Source organism: Mauremys mutica, chromosome 1 (genome assembly GCF_020497125.1).
Source record: "Mauremys mutica isolate MM-2020 ecotype Southern chromosome 1, ASM2049712v1, whole genome shotgun sequence".
NCBI classification, from domain to species: Eukaryota; Metazoa; Chordata; order Testudines; family Geoemydidae; genus Mauremys; species Mauremys mutica.
This window is the reverse complement of record NC_059072.1, coordinates 9938536-9956902: the sequence shown is the minus strand read 5'-3', so window position 1 is coordinate 9956902 and position 18367 is coordinate 9938536. Positions and strand designations below refer to the sequence as shown.

The 18367-nt window shown below is 52.3% G+C and overlaps 1 protein-coding gene across 7 annotated transcripts in view; it reads right to left on the bottom strand.

Annotated features, from left to right (window-relative positions):
• Positions 1–18367, bottom strand: part of PLXNA4 (plexin A4) — a 684054-nt gene that overhangs the window by 101897 nt on the left and 563790 nt on the right. For all 7 annotated transcript variants that reach the window (XM_045028652.1, XM_045028642.1, XM_045028659.1 and 4 more), the window contains 5 exons: positions 17565–17716; positions 16586–16703; positions 8148–8284; positions 5574–5741; positions 315–408 (listed from right to left, as the gene is read on the bottom strand). In XM_045028652.1, the coding sequence (XP_044884587.1) occupies positions 315–408; positions 5574–5741; positions 8148–8284; positions 16586–16703; positions 17565–17716 (669 nt within the window). The remainder of the gene's footprint in view (positions 1–314; positions 409–5573; positions 5742–8147; positions 8285–16585; positions 16704–17564; positions 17717–18367) is intronic.

The window sequence follows — 18367 nt, the reverse complement described above, 5'->3', positions numbered from 1 at the left end:
GTGGGGCCTTGTGTGCAATAGGCAATCGGTGACAATTCCTAGATGACAAGTGTCCACATAACAGAAACTATCCCTGCCACTAACTGTCGCAGCAGAGACTGGGGACCACCTGGATCTTGGAGAATCAACTCTCCTCTCCCTGCTGCAGGTTGGATTTGAGGCACACTGGGCAGGCGGGCTTGCTTGGGCTGCTGACGCTCTGCCTGTTTTGTGGCTAAACAGGAGACTCCAATCTCCAGTGCTGTCCCATAGCCCCTTTCACCAGCCCAGCCACGTTCCTTAACACCGCTCCCCTTCCCAGCAGCAATACTCACATTGACATGTTCCTTCCCACCATGCTTGGCCCGGATCTGAGGGTTCTGGATAAGGTCCAGGTGAGTTCCCCACACGGCTATGGGGGTGTTTCCACTACAGAACAGAAAGAAGGAACAACAAGAATTGCCTGTTATCGAGGCCCAGAACTGAATGTTGCAGTGATGGGTGATCTGCAAATCCCTTGGACAGACAGGCAGAGACGGGCTTCCACACCCCTGGTCTGGGAGGTGATGCCCCGTCTATCAGGTCCAAACGTTCACACAAGAATTTCTGCTGCCACGTCACACTGTAAACCCCCGTCTGATTTGCTGTGACTCCCAGGTACTCCCCTCCCTCTGAGCACCTGTGGCTTGGGTTCTTTCTCACTACGGGTATTAGCTGCATCTCTCCAGGGTGCATATCTTGTTCTGTTGTTTCTGTGACAGGGTCTCAAACTGCTTTGAACACAGAGGCCCCCGCCTTCTGGTGCTCTCCTTCTCAGATCTGTCACCTGCTTTACACTCACTTACTAAACATTCATTGCAAAGTGTATGAATGAGTTGATTGTACCCTCATGGGCACACTGATCTCTGGAGATCAATGGCAGAATCGAAGGGTCTCTCTATATAGCAGCTGGGAGGTGTCATTCCCAATGCGGAGAGACATACCTGCACAAGAGGTGTTCGCACTAGTGCCTCGACGTTGCAGTGACACGGGCAGTGACTCGGGCTAGTTGCCCCAGTATAAACCCACCTGAACCCCTCGCTATGTAATCAGACTAGCCACCATGGCCACACTGCTGTTTTTAGGTGCTAGCTTCCCCTCTGTCTCGCTGACATCTTCACTCAGCCCGCTCCATCTTCCCCCCAGGCTTTAGGTCAACCAGGATTTTCCCCAGCCGGAATCCCTGAGCATCCCGCTTGGCAGTAGCTCAGAGCACAGTCACCCTGGGTCACGGGAGGATGAACAGTGTCTCTGGTTTTAGAAGCGAATGGAGACTGTTCTCAGTGGTACCAGATGACAGAACAAGGAGTAATGGTCTCAAGTTACAGTGGGGGAGGTTTAGGTTGGATAGCAGGAAAAACTTTTTCACTAGGAGGGTGACGAAGCACTGGAATGGGTTACCTAGGGAGGTGGTGGAATCTCCTTCCTTAGAGGTTTTTAAGGTCAGGCTTGACAAAGCCCTGGCTGGGATGATTTAGTTGGGGATTGGTCTTGCTTTGAGCAGGGGGTTGGACTAGATGACCTCCTGAGGTCCCTTCCAACCCTGAGATTCTATGATTCTATGAGACACCAGTAGCTTTGTAAGGATTTCTCCAGCACTCCCTGGCCTCCCTGCTGTGGTGAGAGCTCTCTACCTGACATTAAATGGCCATCTCAATCTCTCTCTTCCTTTATTGTGCATGCTGAGAAATGGAAGGGAAGAAACTATGGGATGTTGAGGACGTGACACTGCATTAGGTGGAGAGATGATGGCTGTCTCTACAACTCCTCACCTCCTACTCTCCCCACCCCACCTCTGGCTCCGGGCTTGGCTGGGAACATCTCGCCTATGGCAGATGGGGATGCTGCTGACAGCTTGTGTGTCAGATAATGCTGGGGTCTGGGATTTTTCTCAAGTGGATCCCTGACTGGACGGGAGGCTCTATGATGTTTTCTTTACTCTTCAGAGCCAGCTGATGCTAAACGTAACTCAAATCAACCCCAGACCATCTGTTTTAATGGAACCTTGTAAAACTCTACTCACCCAGCGTGAGTAATATTTTTTGGACGTGTAAGTCAAATAAGATCCGTTTGTTTCTATTATTGCCATGGAAAATGGCAGGTGAGTGGAATTTGTGCCTGGCCTGATACAGACTTTGCAAGGCTGGTGTAATGACACTCATTCAGCCTTCAGAGATCTTAACTCAGAAGTCAGGGGCAAGTCGAAGAGAGACCCATAAGTTGCTGTGATGAAGTGTATTGTACGATAAAACTCTCTCATCTGGCACCCTGCCCTCTAGCAGTGGCCAATACCTGCAGCTTAGAAGGTGACCTTTCCCCTGCCAAGAATGCAAAACTATAGTAGAGGCAAGAAGGAAAATTCTTCCCTGACCTTGGCAGTTGATCAACTTACAGCCTCAAGCAGGGGGGTCAATTAAACCATTCTTGATTTAGTTCAAAGAGCCGCACATGTCACCACTGGCCATACAGTGATCCAGCCCTTTCTGAAAGCCCTGCTTTGCTGCTTGCCTCTGTGACTGCCTGTAGCGGAGCGCTCCAGAGATTAGCTCCACACTAGGAAAAGAGATGCTGAGATACAGTGCTAATGTAGGATGCTCTGTCCTGTCCCCGTTCTCCGTTCTCCAAGGCTTTGACTTCAAGAAGAGGCTCAGAAGTGGAACTGAAGGCAGGACTGAGGTGCGCTGGATGCCTTGTATTAGACTGCCACACTTGCTGGCACTGTGCCTGACTCAGTGTCAAACTGAGAAGTGGATAGTGAGGCCAAGTGGTTGGAACAGCGGTGGTCAGGCCTAGCGGTCAGGCTGGGGACCAGAGCCAGGGGTCAGAGCAGGAATCAAGAACAGGGTTGGAACAAGGCCAAGGCAGCAGCAGGCGCAGGCTGGAGCAGGAGCAGGAGCAGCGTGTAAGACCCTCCAAGCGGCAGGGGATACTCCGGGCGAGGTAGTGACGTTGAGCAGGCTGGAGTGGCTGCTCTCAATGGGAGCCCCCATCCCTGGCCTTGGGGACTCCTGGTTAGACCTGAGCCTGTGGATTGGCTGAGCCCTGGCAGATAGACGTGCAAGCTGCGGCCGAGGGATAGCTCAGCAGCTCAGCGGCGCTAACTGGCGGGGCTCAGCGAGCACTCGTCGGGTTCAGAGGTGACTCATTACACTCAAGCCATTGCTGTTCATCTCCACCAAATGAACACTGGTGATTCCCCCCTACTAGCCCCTTAGAACAGCAAGGGGCGGAGGGACTAACTGGAGAGCGAGATGCATCCTCCCATCTGTCCGTGCTACCCAGCTGGCAGCTGAACAGACACTCAGTCCGAGGGCACCACAGGTTTTCATTTCTGTCTATAGCAATGGAGCACTGAATGGCTCAGGGGAACGGGCACTGGGACAGGGAGTCTCTCCGCCCTGCTATTCCAGCCCAGAGCCGTCAATCCAGCGCCTTTCGCCAGCACTAAACTCGCTTTCACCGAGGAACAGAGTAAAGCGCTTTCTCATTTCAGCAATAACCTGAACTCTGTGACTAACAACCCCCCCCAAATGAAAAATCCAGACGCTGAAGCCGCAAGCCCAATGTGGAAAGATTCAATCTGGCAAAATTGGTAAATTCCCCACCGTAATTAAAGTCATTAATTGATTTGTGAAAACATCTTCTGGATGGGAGCTGAGCCGGGGTCTTTACAAGACACGACCTAATCCCCAGACACTCCAATCACTCCAGGTTGACAGGGGAGCTGAGAGCTGTGATGGATGGATGAGAGGAGACTCATATTTCTTATTTGGTATCTTTTAAAGGAAATACTAGAGCATTTAATGACCAATTTCTCTCTTCACTGGGCCAGTCTCGCAGGCTTGTGACAGTATTTGTCTAAGGCTTTGCTTCCTTCCACACTCAGGGCCAAAGTCTCCTCTCAGCTACTGTTCTCAGTGCGACCCCGCTGGAGCAAATGGGGTTGCATCAGTGGAACTAAGGGGAAAAGCTGGGCTTGGCACAGGTCAGGGCCATTAGAATGTGCAGCTTGGTGGGCAGGGGCCATGTCTGTCTTTGTGTCTGTGCCGCACAATGGGGTCCTGGGGCCGCTGGGTGCTACGGCAAAACAAATACTAAAACAGTCACAACGGGGTATGGAGCAACTCGGGACTGAGTGACCGGCGCGGTGTGGACCTCTCTGTCCTGGAGGAAACTCGCGAGGGTTCCAATGGCTGCGAGGTTTGGTTAGGATGACGGTTCAGTAATAGGGAGGCATCTCCATGCTATCTGAACCTTTTGGGCCTGCAGACGTGGGCTGGAGATCTAACGAGAGACCCCGCCAGGCCACAAATCGCCTCCGGCGCTTGCAATTTGGAGACCAACTGGAGCAAGTGCAGGAAAGCAGTGGAAAGTAAAGGGATTGTCTGTGATGGGGTAACACGCACTAGGAGGGTGTGATTTCTAAAGCGCACAGTAATTGGCCGGTGTAGACACTGTTGGCGGGCACTGAAGATTCCCTAGTGTGATTTGACGGAGCACAGTTTCAAACAGCGCAATGTTAAAGCACACAAGGGAACCTTTAGTGCTCACCGGCAGGGTCTGAATGGACCAATTAATGTGCAACACGTTTGTGCAATTGAGAAATCACGCCCCTGGAGAGCACATTACCCTATGGTGTAGAAAAGCTCAAAAAGGAAGTAATGTGACGCAAACTTGCTCGAAGCTCATTCGGAAAGGAGCAGTTCAAGTTCCAGAGGGTTTTTATTTTGTCTGCCAAACCCAGAGGGCATCACAAAATTCTCTACTGAGCTCCTCTGGGAGATACATCAGCATAGGTCTAGCCAGCCACAGGGGAAAGTGGAAGAGTCTGCAACAGAAAAGAATCCAGTCCTTTCCCCTACCGCCTATAGGGAAAATCCTGGAGTTGGGAGGCAAGCATGGAAGTTGGGAGGTGGAGGGGTTGGCATAGAAGTGAAGGGTGAAACTCTCCAGTCCTCAGTACCAGGGCAAAAATCTCTAACCTCAGACATGAGACCACCTTGTAATTAAAACAATTGCCACGGTATTCCCAAGACATGCATTCGGCAAAGGCTCCTGTGTGGATTTTGCTTCCTTAAGCAGGGAAGTTGTGCCCTGCTAGAGGAGATGCAAAAGGCTTCTTAGACACAAGCACTGCACAAAGTCCCCTTGCGGCTCCTGGAAGGAACACAGCTACCATCCGAAGTCACCATCGAACTCTTCCTAGTCAACGGAAGATCTTCCATATGCATGGCGCATGCGCACACATAAGACACAACACACAACGTGCTTTGGAAGCCACCCTGCTGAAGAGCACTATATACAACGTAAGGCATCGTCACCCAGGCGTAGCCCTGTGAGCACCCTCCGCTCCCATTAGGCTCTTTGGCCCTGATTCAGCAAAGCACATGCTTAGGCCCCATTGAAGTCAAGGCCACATCACCTAAGTCCCACTGGAAAGTGCATGGCTGAACTGGGGTCTTAATCAGCAGGAGAAGCCCACCCGCCTGGATCCAGCTGTGCAACAGAGAACAAACGGGAGCCAGGGACAGAGGAAATGGGGTCTGTATTAGTACCTGATGATGCTCCACTCTGGCTCAATCCTCAGGATGGTGGGGTCCTCCATGTACTCAAACTGCAACTCCTGATGTATCTTGGCCTTGTCCACCCTCACGGACACCTTCACCTTATCAAAGCCGTCGTCCGAGGCCGTGGTGTTACAGACAATGTGCTTCGTGGACCTCCTGTGAGCGGAACGAACAGCCAGGCATAAACAGTGTGAGCAGGACAATGTCACCATGAAAGGGCTCTGCCACCAACCCTGCTGCCCAGTCCCCATTCAGTGCTTTGTAACCAACCCATCCCTAACCTGGGGAATTCCCTACTGTGGACTTGGTGGGAACAGAATAACACGTGTATCTGAATAAAAATTAGCATCTACATTCACACTAGCTAGGATCAAACTGCAAGGGCTCTCAGTGCTCAGGACTCAGGGCATAAACAGAACCCGACAAGAAACATTTCCGTCCAGGGACAGCCCTGCATGATTAAGAGCCTGATGAGTGCTTGGTTTCTTCCTTCAAAGCCTCAGCAGTGACCACTGCCATAAGAAAGGCCGTGGGTTGGTTCTGCATCAGTTTTCCCATCTGTAATATGGGATGACACCACCCACTTCACAGGGGGACCAGTGGGCTCAGCTAATTAATGTTCACAGTGCATTTTGGGATCTTTGGACGGAAGGTGCTAATGCACTGGGAGGTATTTTACTGTAATTAGAGAGGAGCCCGAACCAAAACCCCAGTTTGTGGCAAGGTTCAAACCCCGATTTAGGTCTGAATTTTGCAGCTGGCCTCCCACTCTGTAATGGGTGGAGCAAAGACCCAAGGTCCTACTGCCTTTGATTTTTAGGAGTCAGTGATCTGTGACTATGTCTCATCACTAACTACAATCACAGGAAGATCAAACTGAGCTCGTTGTTACCTGCATGCTTCACGTCTGCTCCCTTTCTATCCTCCAGCCTCCCTTCAGCTGCCTTCACATACAGTGTCCGTCTACAGGCTCCACTGCTCCTCCAACACTAACTGTTCACTCTTCTTTGATTTAGTTGGGGATTGGTTCTGCTTTAGCAGAGGGTTGGACTAGATGACCTCCTGAGGTCCCTTCCAACCCTGCGATTCTATGATTCTTTAAGCAGTGTCGATGCAGCTGCAGTGCCCATGTGAACTCCTAAATCCCAGGCTGTTACCACATGACCATAAATTACAGGCGTCAGGTCACCACACACCCGTGAATGACTCAAAGGGTTTGAAAAATGCAATAGTGACAGCCCAGGAGACTGAAGTCTTGTAACCCCAGAACAGATGCAGCGTGGGCCATGATAGCTGTGCAATTTCCCCCTCCATCACCTTGCCAATGTGCCTCCACCCTGCAATGGGCAGGCCTCCTTGGACGCGGGAGAAGCATTCACTCTCAAGCCCTGGTCAGTGTTTGGCCTCTCTGGGAACCACTGGTTGCTACTTGCTACATTAGTGTTGATCGTGGGGATGGTAGATTTTGTGTTGTAGATGTCACTAAGACCTGGGCTTGGACTCCTTTTCATGTGGATTAATGAACACCCAGTAGAGGACACTGACTCTTGGACACCACCGTCCTGGAGTGGAAGTGCACTGCTGATCTAGAGCTGAAAAGTTCTGTGTTCTTGTCTCTAGCTGAGCCATCCATTTCACCATCTTGCAAGATCTTTTGCACAGTACTCCCACAATGACTAGCAGAGCACGGGTCCCGCGGAGAACGGTAATGAAATTTAACCAGGGACCATCGAAAATGTACATCAAATACTAATCAAAACAGTGAAATGAATCCTGTCTTCCCACCCAAGGACACGCACAATAAAGATCCTCTCATGGACTGCAGGAGGTGGGTCTCTATCTGCAGAACAGAACTGACACACAACAAGAGATGTGCTTGTGTGCATAGAAGAGAGAAACTATAATGGGCCTGGCTACTATGATTTATATCTGCTTCACACCTATACTAATACGGTCCTCAGGGTGCTTAGGGAAGGTCTAGCCAGTCTTTGGTTTCATGCTCCCTCCCTTTTGAGTTACACCTTTCATGGTGATTTTTAATTTTAATATAAACTGTGCCTGAATGATTTTGGTACTCACAGATGCAAGGGGGAGGGGGTGACAGTACTGTCCTGTCCAGGCGACACGGTCACTCCACTTCCCCTAAGAGCGCTACCCATGTGGCTCAGATGTGACTAGTAACACTCCCAGCTATTCCAGTCCGAAGACTCCAAACGTCTCAGCCAGTGAACCTAATCCCGCATCCACAATCCCCCCTGCTAGTCCAGTTGTCACCTCTCCATGAGCTGGGACCCCCTGTATGGCGATTAGGTGAGGAGAACTAATATCCTATAGGGACCAGGGTGAGACCCAATGAGCTCCCTTTCATATGGGGAAGGTGCTGGAGCACTGTAACCACGTTCCACATGCTCAGCCCAGCACCAAGGACGCTGGACAGACAGAGGGGGGCTAGTTCTTAGCCTGGTGCCCCAACAGTCCCATCAGAAAACGGCGCCAGCCACATCCCTCCGTTCGCGGCTCCCTGCCCCCGGCACGGGCCGCAGGGAAGGACTATGTGCACACCTGTAAAAGAGACAGGGCTGCCGGCCAAATGTCACCACAACGTTGCTGCCAGCATTCAGGTTGGTGCCTGTAATGGTCACCTGTGTGCCCCCCGACACTGGACCCCGCTTTGGCTTCAGGTCAGAGAGAGTCAGAGTCTGTGGAGAGAAAGGGTCACATTGAGAATGCATTGGGGGTATGTTTGCCGGTCGGTACCACTAGGAATGGGGTGTCTTTAGTATTTTGCCTTATTCTATTGGGCTGGTAAGCAACAGAGGCCATGAGCCTTGGCGACCATGATCCCATTGGTTTGTCTTGTCTTGTCTCTTACCTTTTCCCCCCTGAAACTGGGCCAAATGTCCCAGCTGCTCATAGATGTTCAATGATTTCAAAAGGGAGTTGCAGGCATAGAGTGACCAGAGCCAAGGGCCCCAGGGTCTCCCTTGCCCTTCAGAGAAAGCTCAGAAGTAACTTTGCTCTGATACAGCAGCGCCCCAGGAAGCCAAGCCATTCAGATCCTGCACTGGCTAAATGGATCGGAAGCGGCACTGAACGTGTGTTATACCAACCGCATGAAGAAATCCGACAGGGTGTAACAGAGACAAAAACAATAGAGACATTACTCAAAAACCCAGTTGATGTTAATAGCAAATGAGCTCCTTTCTATAAGTTTTCGAAGCCAAGGTATAGAATGTGACAGGATAATAACCCTGCTATGGAATTCTATAGGGGGGTTGAATAATAATAATTGGACATATACCAATCTCCTAGAACTGGAAGGGACCTTGAAAGGTCATTGAGTCCAGCCCCCTGCCTTCACTAGCAGGACCAAGTACTGATTTTTGCCCCAGATCCCTAAGTGGCCCCCTCAAGGATTGAACTCACAACCCTGGGTTTAGCAGGCCAATGCTCAAATCACTGAGCTCTCTCTCCCCCCTTCCATTCTGTAGGAAGCTGACCACTCTCTAGTCGATTACATAGGACTGCCCCATAAGGGAAAAAGGAAAGGAAGGGTAGCCTTGTGCACTGGGGCTCTGAAGATCTGGGTTCAACACATGGCTCTGTCACAGACTTGCTGGGTGACCCCTGAGTAAGTCACTGGATCTTTCTGTGCCTCAGTTACTCATGTGTTAAATAAGGGTAATAATACTACCTGTCTTATCTTGTTAGATGGTGAGATCTTCGGGGCAGGAACTGTCTGGGACTGGGTGTATCTACAATGCCCGGCACAACAAAGCATTTATCTGCTACACTCCTACTAAGGGAAGGTATCATTTCCAAATCATCATTTCATTTAGCTCGTGCTCTTTTTTTATTTTATTTTTTTTTTTTTTAGCTGCTCTTCAAAATATGCCCAGATGCTGGACAAATGTATCTGAAAAGATTCCTTAACGGCCAAGAAAAAATGAACTCCCCCCACCCCTCCAATCAAGATACAATAATCCTACTCCGAAGGCACAGATTACAATGATACCGAAACATAGAGAGGAGGCGTCCATTTTCAGGGAGAAATTTGAAGTTACAGTGTATTCTTTCATTAGCATTTTAATAGAAAAACTTTCCACTCACTCCCAAGTGAAAAGCTACTATCTGCATTTAAATGAAGTTTTTTTTTCTTTTTAAGAATGATAGCACAAAAGCTTGAAGCTCTCCCAACTCCTCTGAACAAGCAGGTACAATACATTATCATATTCCTGAGCTTTGGAGACCATTGATAAAATTGTATAAAACCACCCAACACACGTACTGGTTCCCTCATTCAGCAGCCCCATCACCGGCTAATCATTTTGAAAACACACTGAAACACAACAGAAACCTTTCTGCTCTGCTTTCATTCCAAATGAAGTTAGCACTTAGAAAAGGGGCTGAACTGACAGCAGCCCAGGAGTGTGAAGTTTCTCTACACAGCAGGGTAAGCTCCCTGCATTGGCACCTTGCTCTCATGGGATCATCCTTCGGTGAGATGCAGGTGCAATCACCATGTCCCACTGATTGATTCCTTAGCCTCTCACTCAAGACTGCCAACCAGGGTGCAAATTAGTGCTGACTGTCGAGGTCCTGGCTTTGATGCAGTTTCCTGTCTAGCTAGCAGGATTTGGACTGAGAATCACCAGCTCATTCCACATAAGCCACTAAACAGCCATTGGATGTTGGCTACTTTCAATCACTAAGAATCCCAGTGAAATTTGCCCCAGTGTCCTAAAGGTGACAGGCTCCATATCCCTGTCCCAATCTCCTGAGGCATCTTTCACCTCTTCTGTTTAGTTTTATATGAAACCTATCCAAATGACTTCACCAGCCTGCCTTCAATGGTCCTCAGCAAAAAGGAATCCCAACCAAGATGCCCTGCTGCAGAGGGTCACTGAGTTTTGGGGAGTATTATCAGAGGATTTGTGGCTCAGGGTATTTACACTAAAAATCAGACTCCAGACTCTTTACCGTTTCCTTGTTGGCAAAATGCAACCGAAAATGCAAGGAGGATTAGTGGAGCTGTAACAGGCTGAATGGATGGAGATGGAGATGTCCAATCCATCTTCCACAAACAGTGCGTGTCCTTCCTTGGTGCTTTCGTCCTCTCTTCCCTTTATTTCCTTCTTGTGAACCCGCTTCCCCACCCTGCCACTGGCACAATCTGCACTTACTGATGTTGCCACCCAGGGTATCCTACTCCAGAGCCTCACTTCTCTGCCTGCTACCACCATGCCTGACCTGGGGCCATCCTTCTCCCAACCCTTCCTGCTCCCGTGGCAGCTTCCCCTCCTTGATCACTGAGCATCGCTCTGTCCTTGCAGCTGCCGTCCCTGAGTCTAGTATGTCAAATCCCGCTACAGCCTTGCGAGGCCTGTCGTGATGTGTAGGTAAAGTAACCATCTCCCTGGGACTGGGGCTGAGCAGAGCCAGGAATATGACTTGCCGACGAGGGAGCGATGAACATGGGAGAAGGCATCAGATGGGTGGGCTAGGGAGCAGCTGTTTTCCCTGTCTAGCACAACGCTATGGAGGTATTCAGCAAAGAAAACCCCACTGATGTTAGACTCAGGCACGGATGGAGTAAGTGGCAGCCAAAAGGTAACAGCCAGCAGAAGAAGCTGTTACCAACGGACAAAGGTAACAAGCTAAAGGGTAATGTCTTGTAAGAGCCCTTCTCTCTGCCTGATGGGAACTCTCTGTCTAGGCCAGGCGTCAGCAACCTACAGCACACGTGCCAAAGGTGGCACGCGAGCCAATTTTTGATGGCACGCGGGGCGGGCTGAGCTGCTCAGCCCACCTCCGCTCTGGGGTTCCCACGGCTGGCCCCTTGCCAGCCGAGGTCCCGCCGCTGGTCCCACTCAGCACCCGCTGCTGGCCTGGGGGAAGGAACCCCAGGCTGGCAGCGGGCTGAGACCCTGGCTGGCAGGAGCAGGCAGGGGCGGCTCTCGGCACCAGCAAAGCAAGCACCTGCTTGGGGCAGCCCATTTGCAGGGGCGGCAGGGATAGCCTGGGATCTGAGAACCAACAGGGGGCTCTGGGAGTTGTAGTTCCTTGGTTAGCTCCCTGCCTATAGAGCCAGCCCTGGAGCAGGGAAAGAACTACATTTCCCAGCATTCCTTTGGCCACTACCAACTGGAAAGGAAGGCGGCGGACCTCATGTGGCAGCCTGCTGTGAGTGGAGAGTTGCACTGTGAAGCGTAGGGACACCATATTTTAACATTCAAAAAACAGGACACTCCACGGGGAGGGAGGGTAGCCCCACCCTGCCACCATCCACTCTCTCTGACTGCCCCCCACAGAAACCCCAACCCATCCAACACCCCCACCCGCTCCCTGTCCCCAGATCACCCCCTCCCGGGACCCCTGCCCCTAACTGCCCCCCAGAACCCCACCCCCTATCTAAGCACCGCTGGTCCTTGTCCCCTGATTGCCCCCTCCCGGGACCCCTACCCCTAACTGCCCCTTGGGACCCCAGCCCCTATCTAAGCCTCCCTTCTCCTTGTCCCCAACTGCCCCCTCCAGAGACCCCCCCCCCAACTTTCCCCCTAGGACCCCACCCCCTACCTGTCCCCTGACAAACCCCTGGGACTCCTATGCCTATTCAACCGCTGCCTGTCCCCCGACTGCCTCCCCGAACCCCTGACCCATCTAGCCCCCCCTTCTCCCTGCCCAACTGCCCCCCCAAACCTCCACCCCATCCAACCCCCCCTGCTCCCTGTCCCTTGATTTCCACCCCCCCCCGGAACGCCCTACCCCTTCTCCAACCCCCCAGCCCCCTTACCGTGCCACTCAGACCAGCGTGTCTGGCTCCGCGCAGCGCCAGACACGCTGCTGCATACATGCTGCTGTGCTCCTCCGTGGAGCCCACAGCCCTCCCCTCCCCCCAGCACCTGCCTTCCAGATTTGAACACCTCAAAATTCAGGAGTGCTCAAGCTCAGTTTGGGCAGCAGTTACTTCATTTCTCCCAAATCAAATATACTGATCCACTGTAACTTGCTGTGGAAAAAGTAGGTTAAAATTGAGCAAGAAATGCTTTCCAGTGGTTATTAGGACTGGAATTGGTATTTTCAACAGCCATTGCCTTTTTTTTGTTTGTTTGTTTAAAAGGAAGACAGTGATATTGCACTGGCAAATTCCCCATAGAAAGAAAGAGTGGAACAAAAGAATAATAAAGGCACCTCAACTTTTCCTCATTTATGGAGGACAGTCTTATAATATGCATCCAGATATCCTCCAATCACACAAGCTGAAAATTGTTCCACTTTACTGCAGCTCTGTAACCATATGGGAACCGATCCTGTCTGTGTTTTGTGCACATCTAAAATTCCTGCTGAATGACCCACTCTGGGAGCCAGTTACCAGTGACCCAGGGCTGCGGTGGAAGGAGGGTGCAGGTGTGTGTCAGGGGGGGAGAGCCCAGGGCTGGGGCGGCAGGAGGTGTGTGTGGGGGCACTGGTGGGTGGGGAGGGGGGAGCCCAGGGCTGGGGTGGCAGGGGGGTGGGGGGAGGGCACTAGTGGGGGGGAAAGGGGGAAGCCCAGCACTGGGGCAGCACGGGGGGTGGGTGTGGGGGGGGGAGAGCCCAGGGCTGGGGCAGCAGGGGGGTGTGGGGGGGAGCCCAGGGCTGGGACGGGGGGCAGCCAAAAATTTTTTTGCTTGGGGTGGCAAAAAACCTAGAGCCAGCCCTGGGAGCCGGTGGCTGAAACCCCAGAGAGGGGTGGGCTGAGCACCGCTCTGGGGTTCCCACTGCTGGCCCCTTGCCAGATGGGGTCCCACTGCTGGTCCCACTCAGCACCCGCTGCTGGCCTAGGGGAAGGAACCCCAGGCTGAGACCCCGGCTGGCAGGAGCCAGCGGCCGAAACCCCAGAGCTGGGCAGGCTGCGCCGCTCAGCCCATCTCCGCTCTGGGGTTCCCACTGCTGGCCCCTTGCCAGCCAGGGTCCCGCCACCGGTCCCACTCAGCGCCCGCTGATGGCCGGGGGGAAGGAACCCCAGGCTGGCAGTGGGCTGAGATCCCGGCTGGCAGGAGCCAGCGGCTGAAACCCCAGAGCAGGGACGGGCGGAGACGCTCAGCCCGCTGCCACTCTGGGGTTCTGGCTGCTGGCCCCTTGCCAGCCGGGGTCCCCGCCGCAGCCCCACTCACCTTGCTTCCGGTTGGAACTCCAGTGCAGGGCCCCTGCCAGACAGGGTCCAGGCCTCTGTCCCTGCTCAGCCCTACCAGCCGCCAGCTCCACTAACCTCAGCTGCCGATCTGGGGTTCCAGCCAGTTAACAACTGATCACTCAGAAGCCTGTGTGCAGCTTAAAGTATCCAAATACGTGCCACTAGACATTGGAAAACTCAGCAAGGAAAAGCAAGGGCAAGGATCACACTAAACTAATAAGCTCTGCATTTTAATTTAATTTCAAATAAAGCTTCTGAAACATTTTGAAAACCTTGTTTACTTTACATATAACAGTAGTTTGGTTATATATTATAGACTTATAGAGAGACCTTCTAAAAACGTTAAAATGTATTACCGGCACGCGAAGCCTTAAATTAGAGTGTATACACGAAGACTCGGCACAGCACTGCTGAAAGGCTGCTGATCCCTGGTCTAGGCACTTCTCTGTCCCCATAACCGTAGCTTCTGAATAGCACTGGGAGAGCTAGAGGTTAGCGAAACATCCCTAGCAGAATGTGAAAACCGCGGCTATTGACATTTCATTACCAATGCCCGTTCTGGTGAAAAATGATGCTCAGATGCATTTAAACCCCTTTGAGGCGAAGCCAGCTCTCTTTGGGAATGAAGACAGCATCTCACTGAAAACACATCGAGATCTGCTGGCTTCACGTATGCACATTCACTGACACAAAAAGGGCCGAGTAAGCCCAGCACACCCTAGCAAGGGGCCTTAGCAGGTCTCTTACACAAGTGGTCCATGAGGGAAACGAGGGGAGACGGAGTGAGGGGGAGTTGACTGCACACAGACAGACGATTCCCTTCTCACATCAGTTTTACACCAGTGTCACTCCACTGACTTCAGTGGCATTACTCCTAATTTACATTGATGTAACTGAGCGCAGAGTCAGGCCCAGAGCCTCCTTGTTTGCCTGCCACACCTTATCGCGGACTGATGCCCTGAGCAGAAAGTACAAATCCACTTGCTTGCTGCTACCTCCTTAAAACAGCAGCATTGCTGCCGTGTCCAGGTGGACATTCGAATACAAAGTTGACTCCAGATAAAACCCAAAGCACAGCCTTTTGTTGTGGGGACAGCGGGAATCCTGCACATCCCCTTCTTCTGAGACTCTTCTTTGCAGAAATAAGGGATGGTAAAAGATGTGTCATGCTTGAACGTACGGGCCCAGGACAATGGATAGAGGCACTATCAGAGCTGAGCCCTGGGCTCTGACCACATCTCTCTCCAGCCTCACACATCAGGCACAGGATGTTCCTCTTGGAACATGTGGCCATCCCCAGGACTGCAGCCAGGGCGGGGTGACTGTCCATGGAGCGGCGGTACTAAGGATCAGTGTGTATCCCATACCAGCGGTGGCTCTCACCTGGGTGGCGGTATCGGTGAGCTCTATTGCCTTCCCCCACCCCCTTCAGCAGCTCCTGTTAGTTTCCCAGCTCCTTTTCCAGGGCTGGCTCCAGGCTGCTGCTGTGACTGAAATGCTCATTAGCACTTATGTTGCAGTGGGGCTCCTCTGGGAGCAACAGGCATGACCCACCCCGGCATCTACCATGCAGCTAACGATGGCATCTGCAGGCATAAGTGACCCTGAGAGCCAGGGTGGTGACACACTCCCTGATGGGGTTTGCAGGGTGCCCACTGGATAGGCCGAGAGTTTGCTCCCAGCTGTCACCCAAGCTGTTCCCTTCAGCTGCTCACTCTCTCACGGCACTGTTAGCCTGGCGAAGAGCCTTTCAGTCTTCGCACTGCTTTCTTGCCATTAAATTCTGGTGCTGTCTGGCTATTCCTTAGCCTTTGTGGTCCCAGGCTTGGGACACAAGATGGCTTCTCAGGCCCAGAAGAACCAAGTGTGCTCCCCGCGCTTGGCCCAGGAGATCTGGGCCAGCTCTTCCCCCATCGCCCCTCAGGCCCAGCAGAGCCAAGTGTGTGTCTCCCCTTGGCTCAGGAGATTTAGGCCAGTTCTTCCCCTGTCATCCCTCAGGTCCAGCAGAGCTAGACCACGTCCCTACACACTGCCCCTCAGGCCCGGGAGAGATGGGCCAGCTCTTCCTCTCCCGCAACACCCCCCAGGCCCAGGGCTAAGCACTAGTTCTCCTCAGGATTTGGGGGTAGGTGGGAGGAAGGTCTCACTGCATCAAAATAGTCTGAATACCAAGGTTCTTGTGTTTTAAGCCAGGCCCATCCATCTAGTTTCTCCCCATCCCCATCATCTCCAAGTGCTTGCTGTGGTACCTGGAACAGGAACAAGAGGGCAGCCATGATGAGATGGAGAATATTTGGGATGGGCTAGAAAAGCTCCTGAGGATGACAGTTGCCTGGATCAAACACTGAGTTCCCTGCAGGCAACAATCCTAGCCCATTCCCTATTGGTTCCCCAGTATAGTCTCCATGGCTGCAGGGATGGGGTTTCCTCAGTTTCCTTTGGGAGACTGGTCTATAGTCCAGTGTATCCCACCATTCAGATTTCTGGTTAATCAGCCCAAACTGTCCTCCAGATCACAGCACTGCTTTCCCCAATGCACCCGGAAGGCACCAGCACCACTTGCTACAGCTGTTGCACCTATAGGAACACCAGCCAATGGCATGTAGATTTCTAGCGGGAAGGAATGGTCATGCATGCTGAGTATGGGCCCTGCTGCTGGGGTGGAGGGGAAGGGGGAAGAAGGAGCGTAGAGGAAGGTGAGAGAAAATGACAGACAGACTCCATTCCTATTCAAGCTCAATGGAAAGACGTTAACTGATCTAAATGGCAGTTGGATGGGATCTTAGTTCCTTCTGATCCCAGGGGGATGCTCTGTTATGGGGCTTACCATAAAGTAGTACAGCTGGGAGGACCTGGCCATGAACTCGGGCTTACACTCGGCCACGCAGATCTCCACGAATCCGGCGTGCTGGCTGGGTTTGGCCTCTCCCATCTCGCACACTATCCTGCATGGAAAGCACAGAGGGGAGGGCAAGGGGTTCGGGTCAGTTCACGCTGGTACAACTGACCTGTCTCTGCAGAGCCCGCAGCCCTGGGGACAGACCCTGCTCACTCCTTGCCGGCGCTGGACCCAAAGGAATCCCTGGGGAAAGCTGTTCTCTGATCAGGTACGTCTCTGGACCATTTGGCCAGCTCCTCAGCTTGTGTAAATCAGCAAAGCTCCACTGAAAGCCATAGAACTAGGATAATTTACACCTGCTGAGGATCTGGCCAGTTAGTCTCTCCCCTCTCCTCTTACCAATCCATTTGCTAGTCCAGCACAGCAGTAGGACTCACCTTTGGGTTGGGCTGTGGGTTCCAATCCCACATCGGCTCTTGGGCTCCCACTCATTGCTAGCCACTGCAGTGCAAATTCAGTTCTCAGTGCTTCTGTCCTGAAGATGGGACCTAAACCAGCTCTCTTCTGCCCATCGCTGGTGGCTGTCAACCAAGGTGGGGCAGAGATCCCAGGAGTAGGGGACAATCCACATGCCCTTACTCAACAAAACCGGGGAGGGGGGCGTGGGAGCTCCTGCTGGGAGCATGAACAGGGAAGACCACAACAGACTCACTGCCACGCCATAGTCTGATGCAGTGCTTTGGGAGTGACTTTGTGATTGCTGGAATAGGAGAGGAGCTACGCATTATCCAACCCTCCTCTTCCTGGGCTGTTTGTGCGTGGTTTGTCTGCACAAAGAATACATTCAAATACTGGCTTCTCCTGGCTTCCTAGGGGCTCTGACTCCTCTCACGGAGCTAAGGGGGAGGGGGCAGCAGAGGCTATTACTGAGCATTTTGTTTCACAATCCAGTACGAGTCCAACTTACTGTTCTGCCGGGATGTATCCTTCCACCAGTGGTTTGCACTCCACTCCAGCCACTTTGACATGAGATGCAATGTCCCGGAACTCCAGGCCCAGATTCTCCCCCCGGATGGTCACTTTGGTTCCTCCTTCCCGAGGGCCTGTCACCGGGATGATCTGAAGAAAAGAGGCAAGAGCAAACAGATAAACACACTGGCATATCAAAGGCCACCAAGGCAGAAGTGGTATCAGCATCTCATAGACTATCGCAGGCTCACGTCACCGTGAATGGCTTCCTCCCAAATACATCTAGAATCATAGAATATTAGGGTTAGAAGGGACCTCAGGAGGTCATCTAGTCCAACCCCCTGCTCAAAGCAGGACCAATCCCCAAACAGAATCTTACCGCAGTTCCCTAAATGGCCTCCTCAAGGATTGCGTTGTTGTGTCTCGCTTCTGGTCCCAAACACATGGTTTCCAAAATTCCACCCCATGGGATACATCCCGTTGCCTCTCCTACGTGAGCAATGCTGCACCAGGCCAGCTCTGCATGCGGCCTACCAAGGGATACCTGGGAACAAGTCTATCTACTTGTGCGGGGGTGGGACTTTTGCACTGAGATTAAGCTCCAGGTTTTGTACATGTCCATCAGCCTTAAAACTTCATCAGTGGAAAGCTGTGGGGGAAGAGAGGGAGCAGAAGGAGAAGAGGAATCCAAGACAGAAAGGTCCAACCAATCTCTCCTACATACTCAGGGCCTGATCCAAGACCCATTGACGTCAGGACATGGACTCCCATTCAAGGAGCTTTGGATCGGCCTAAATGATT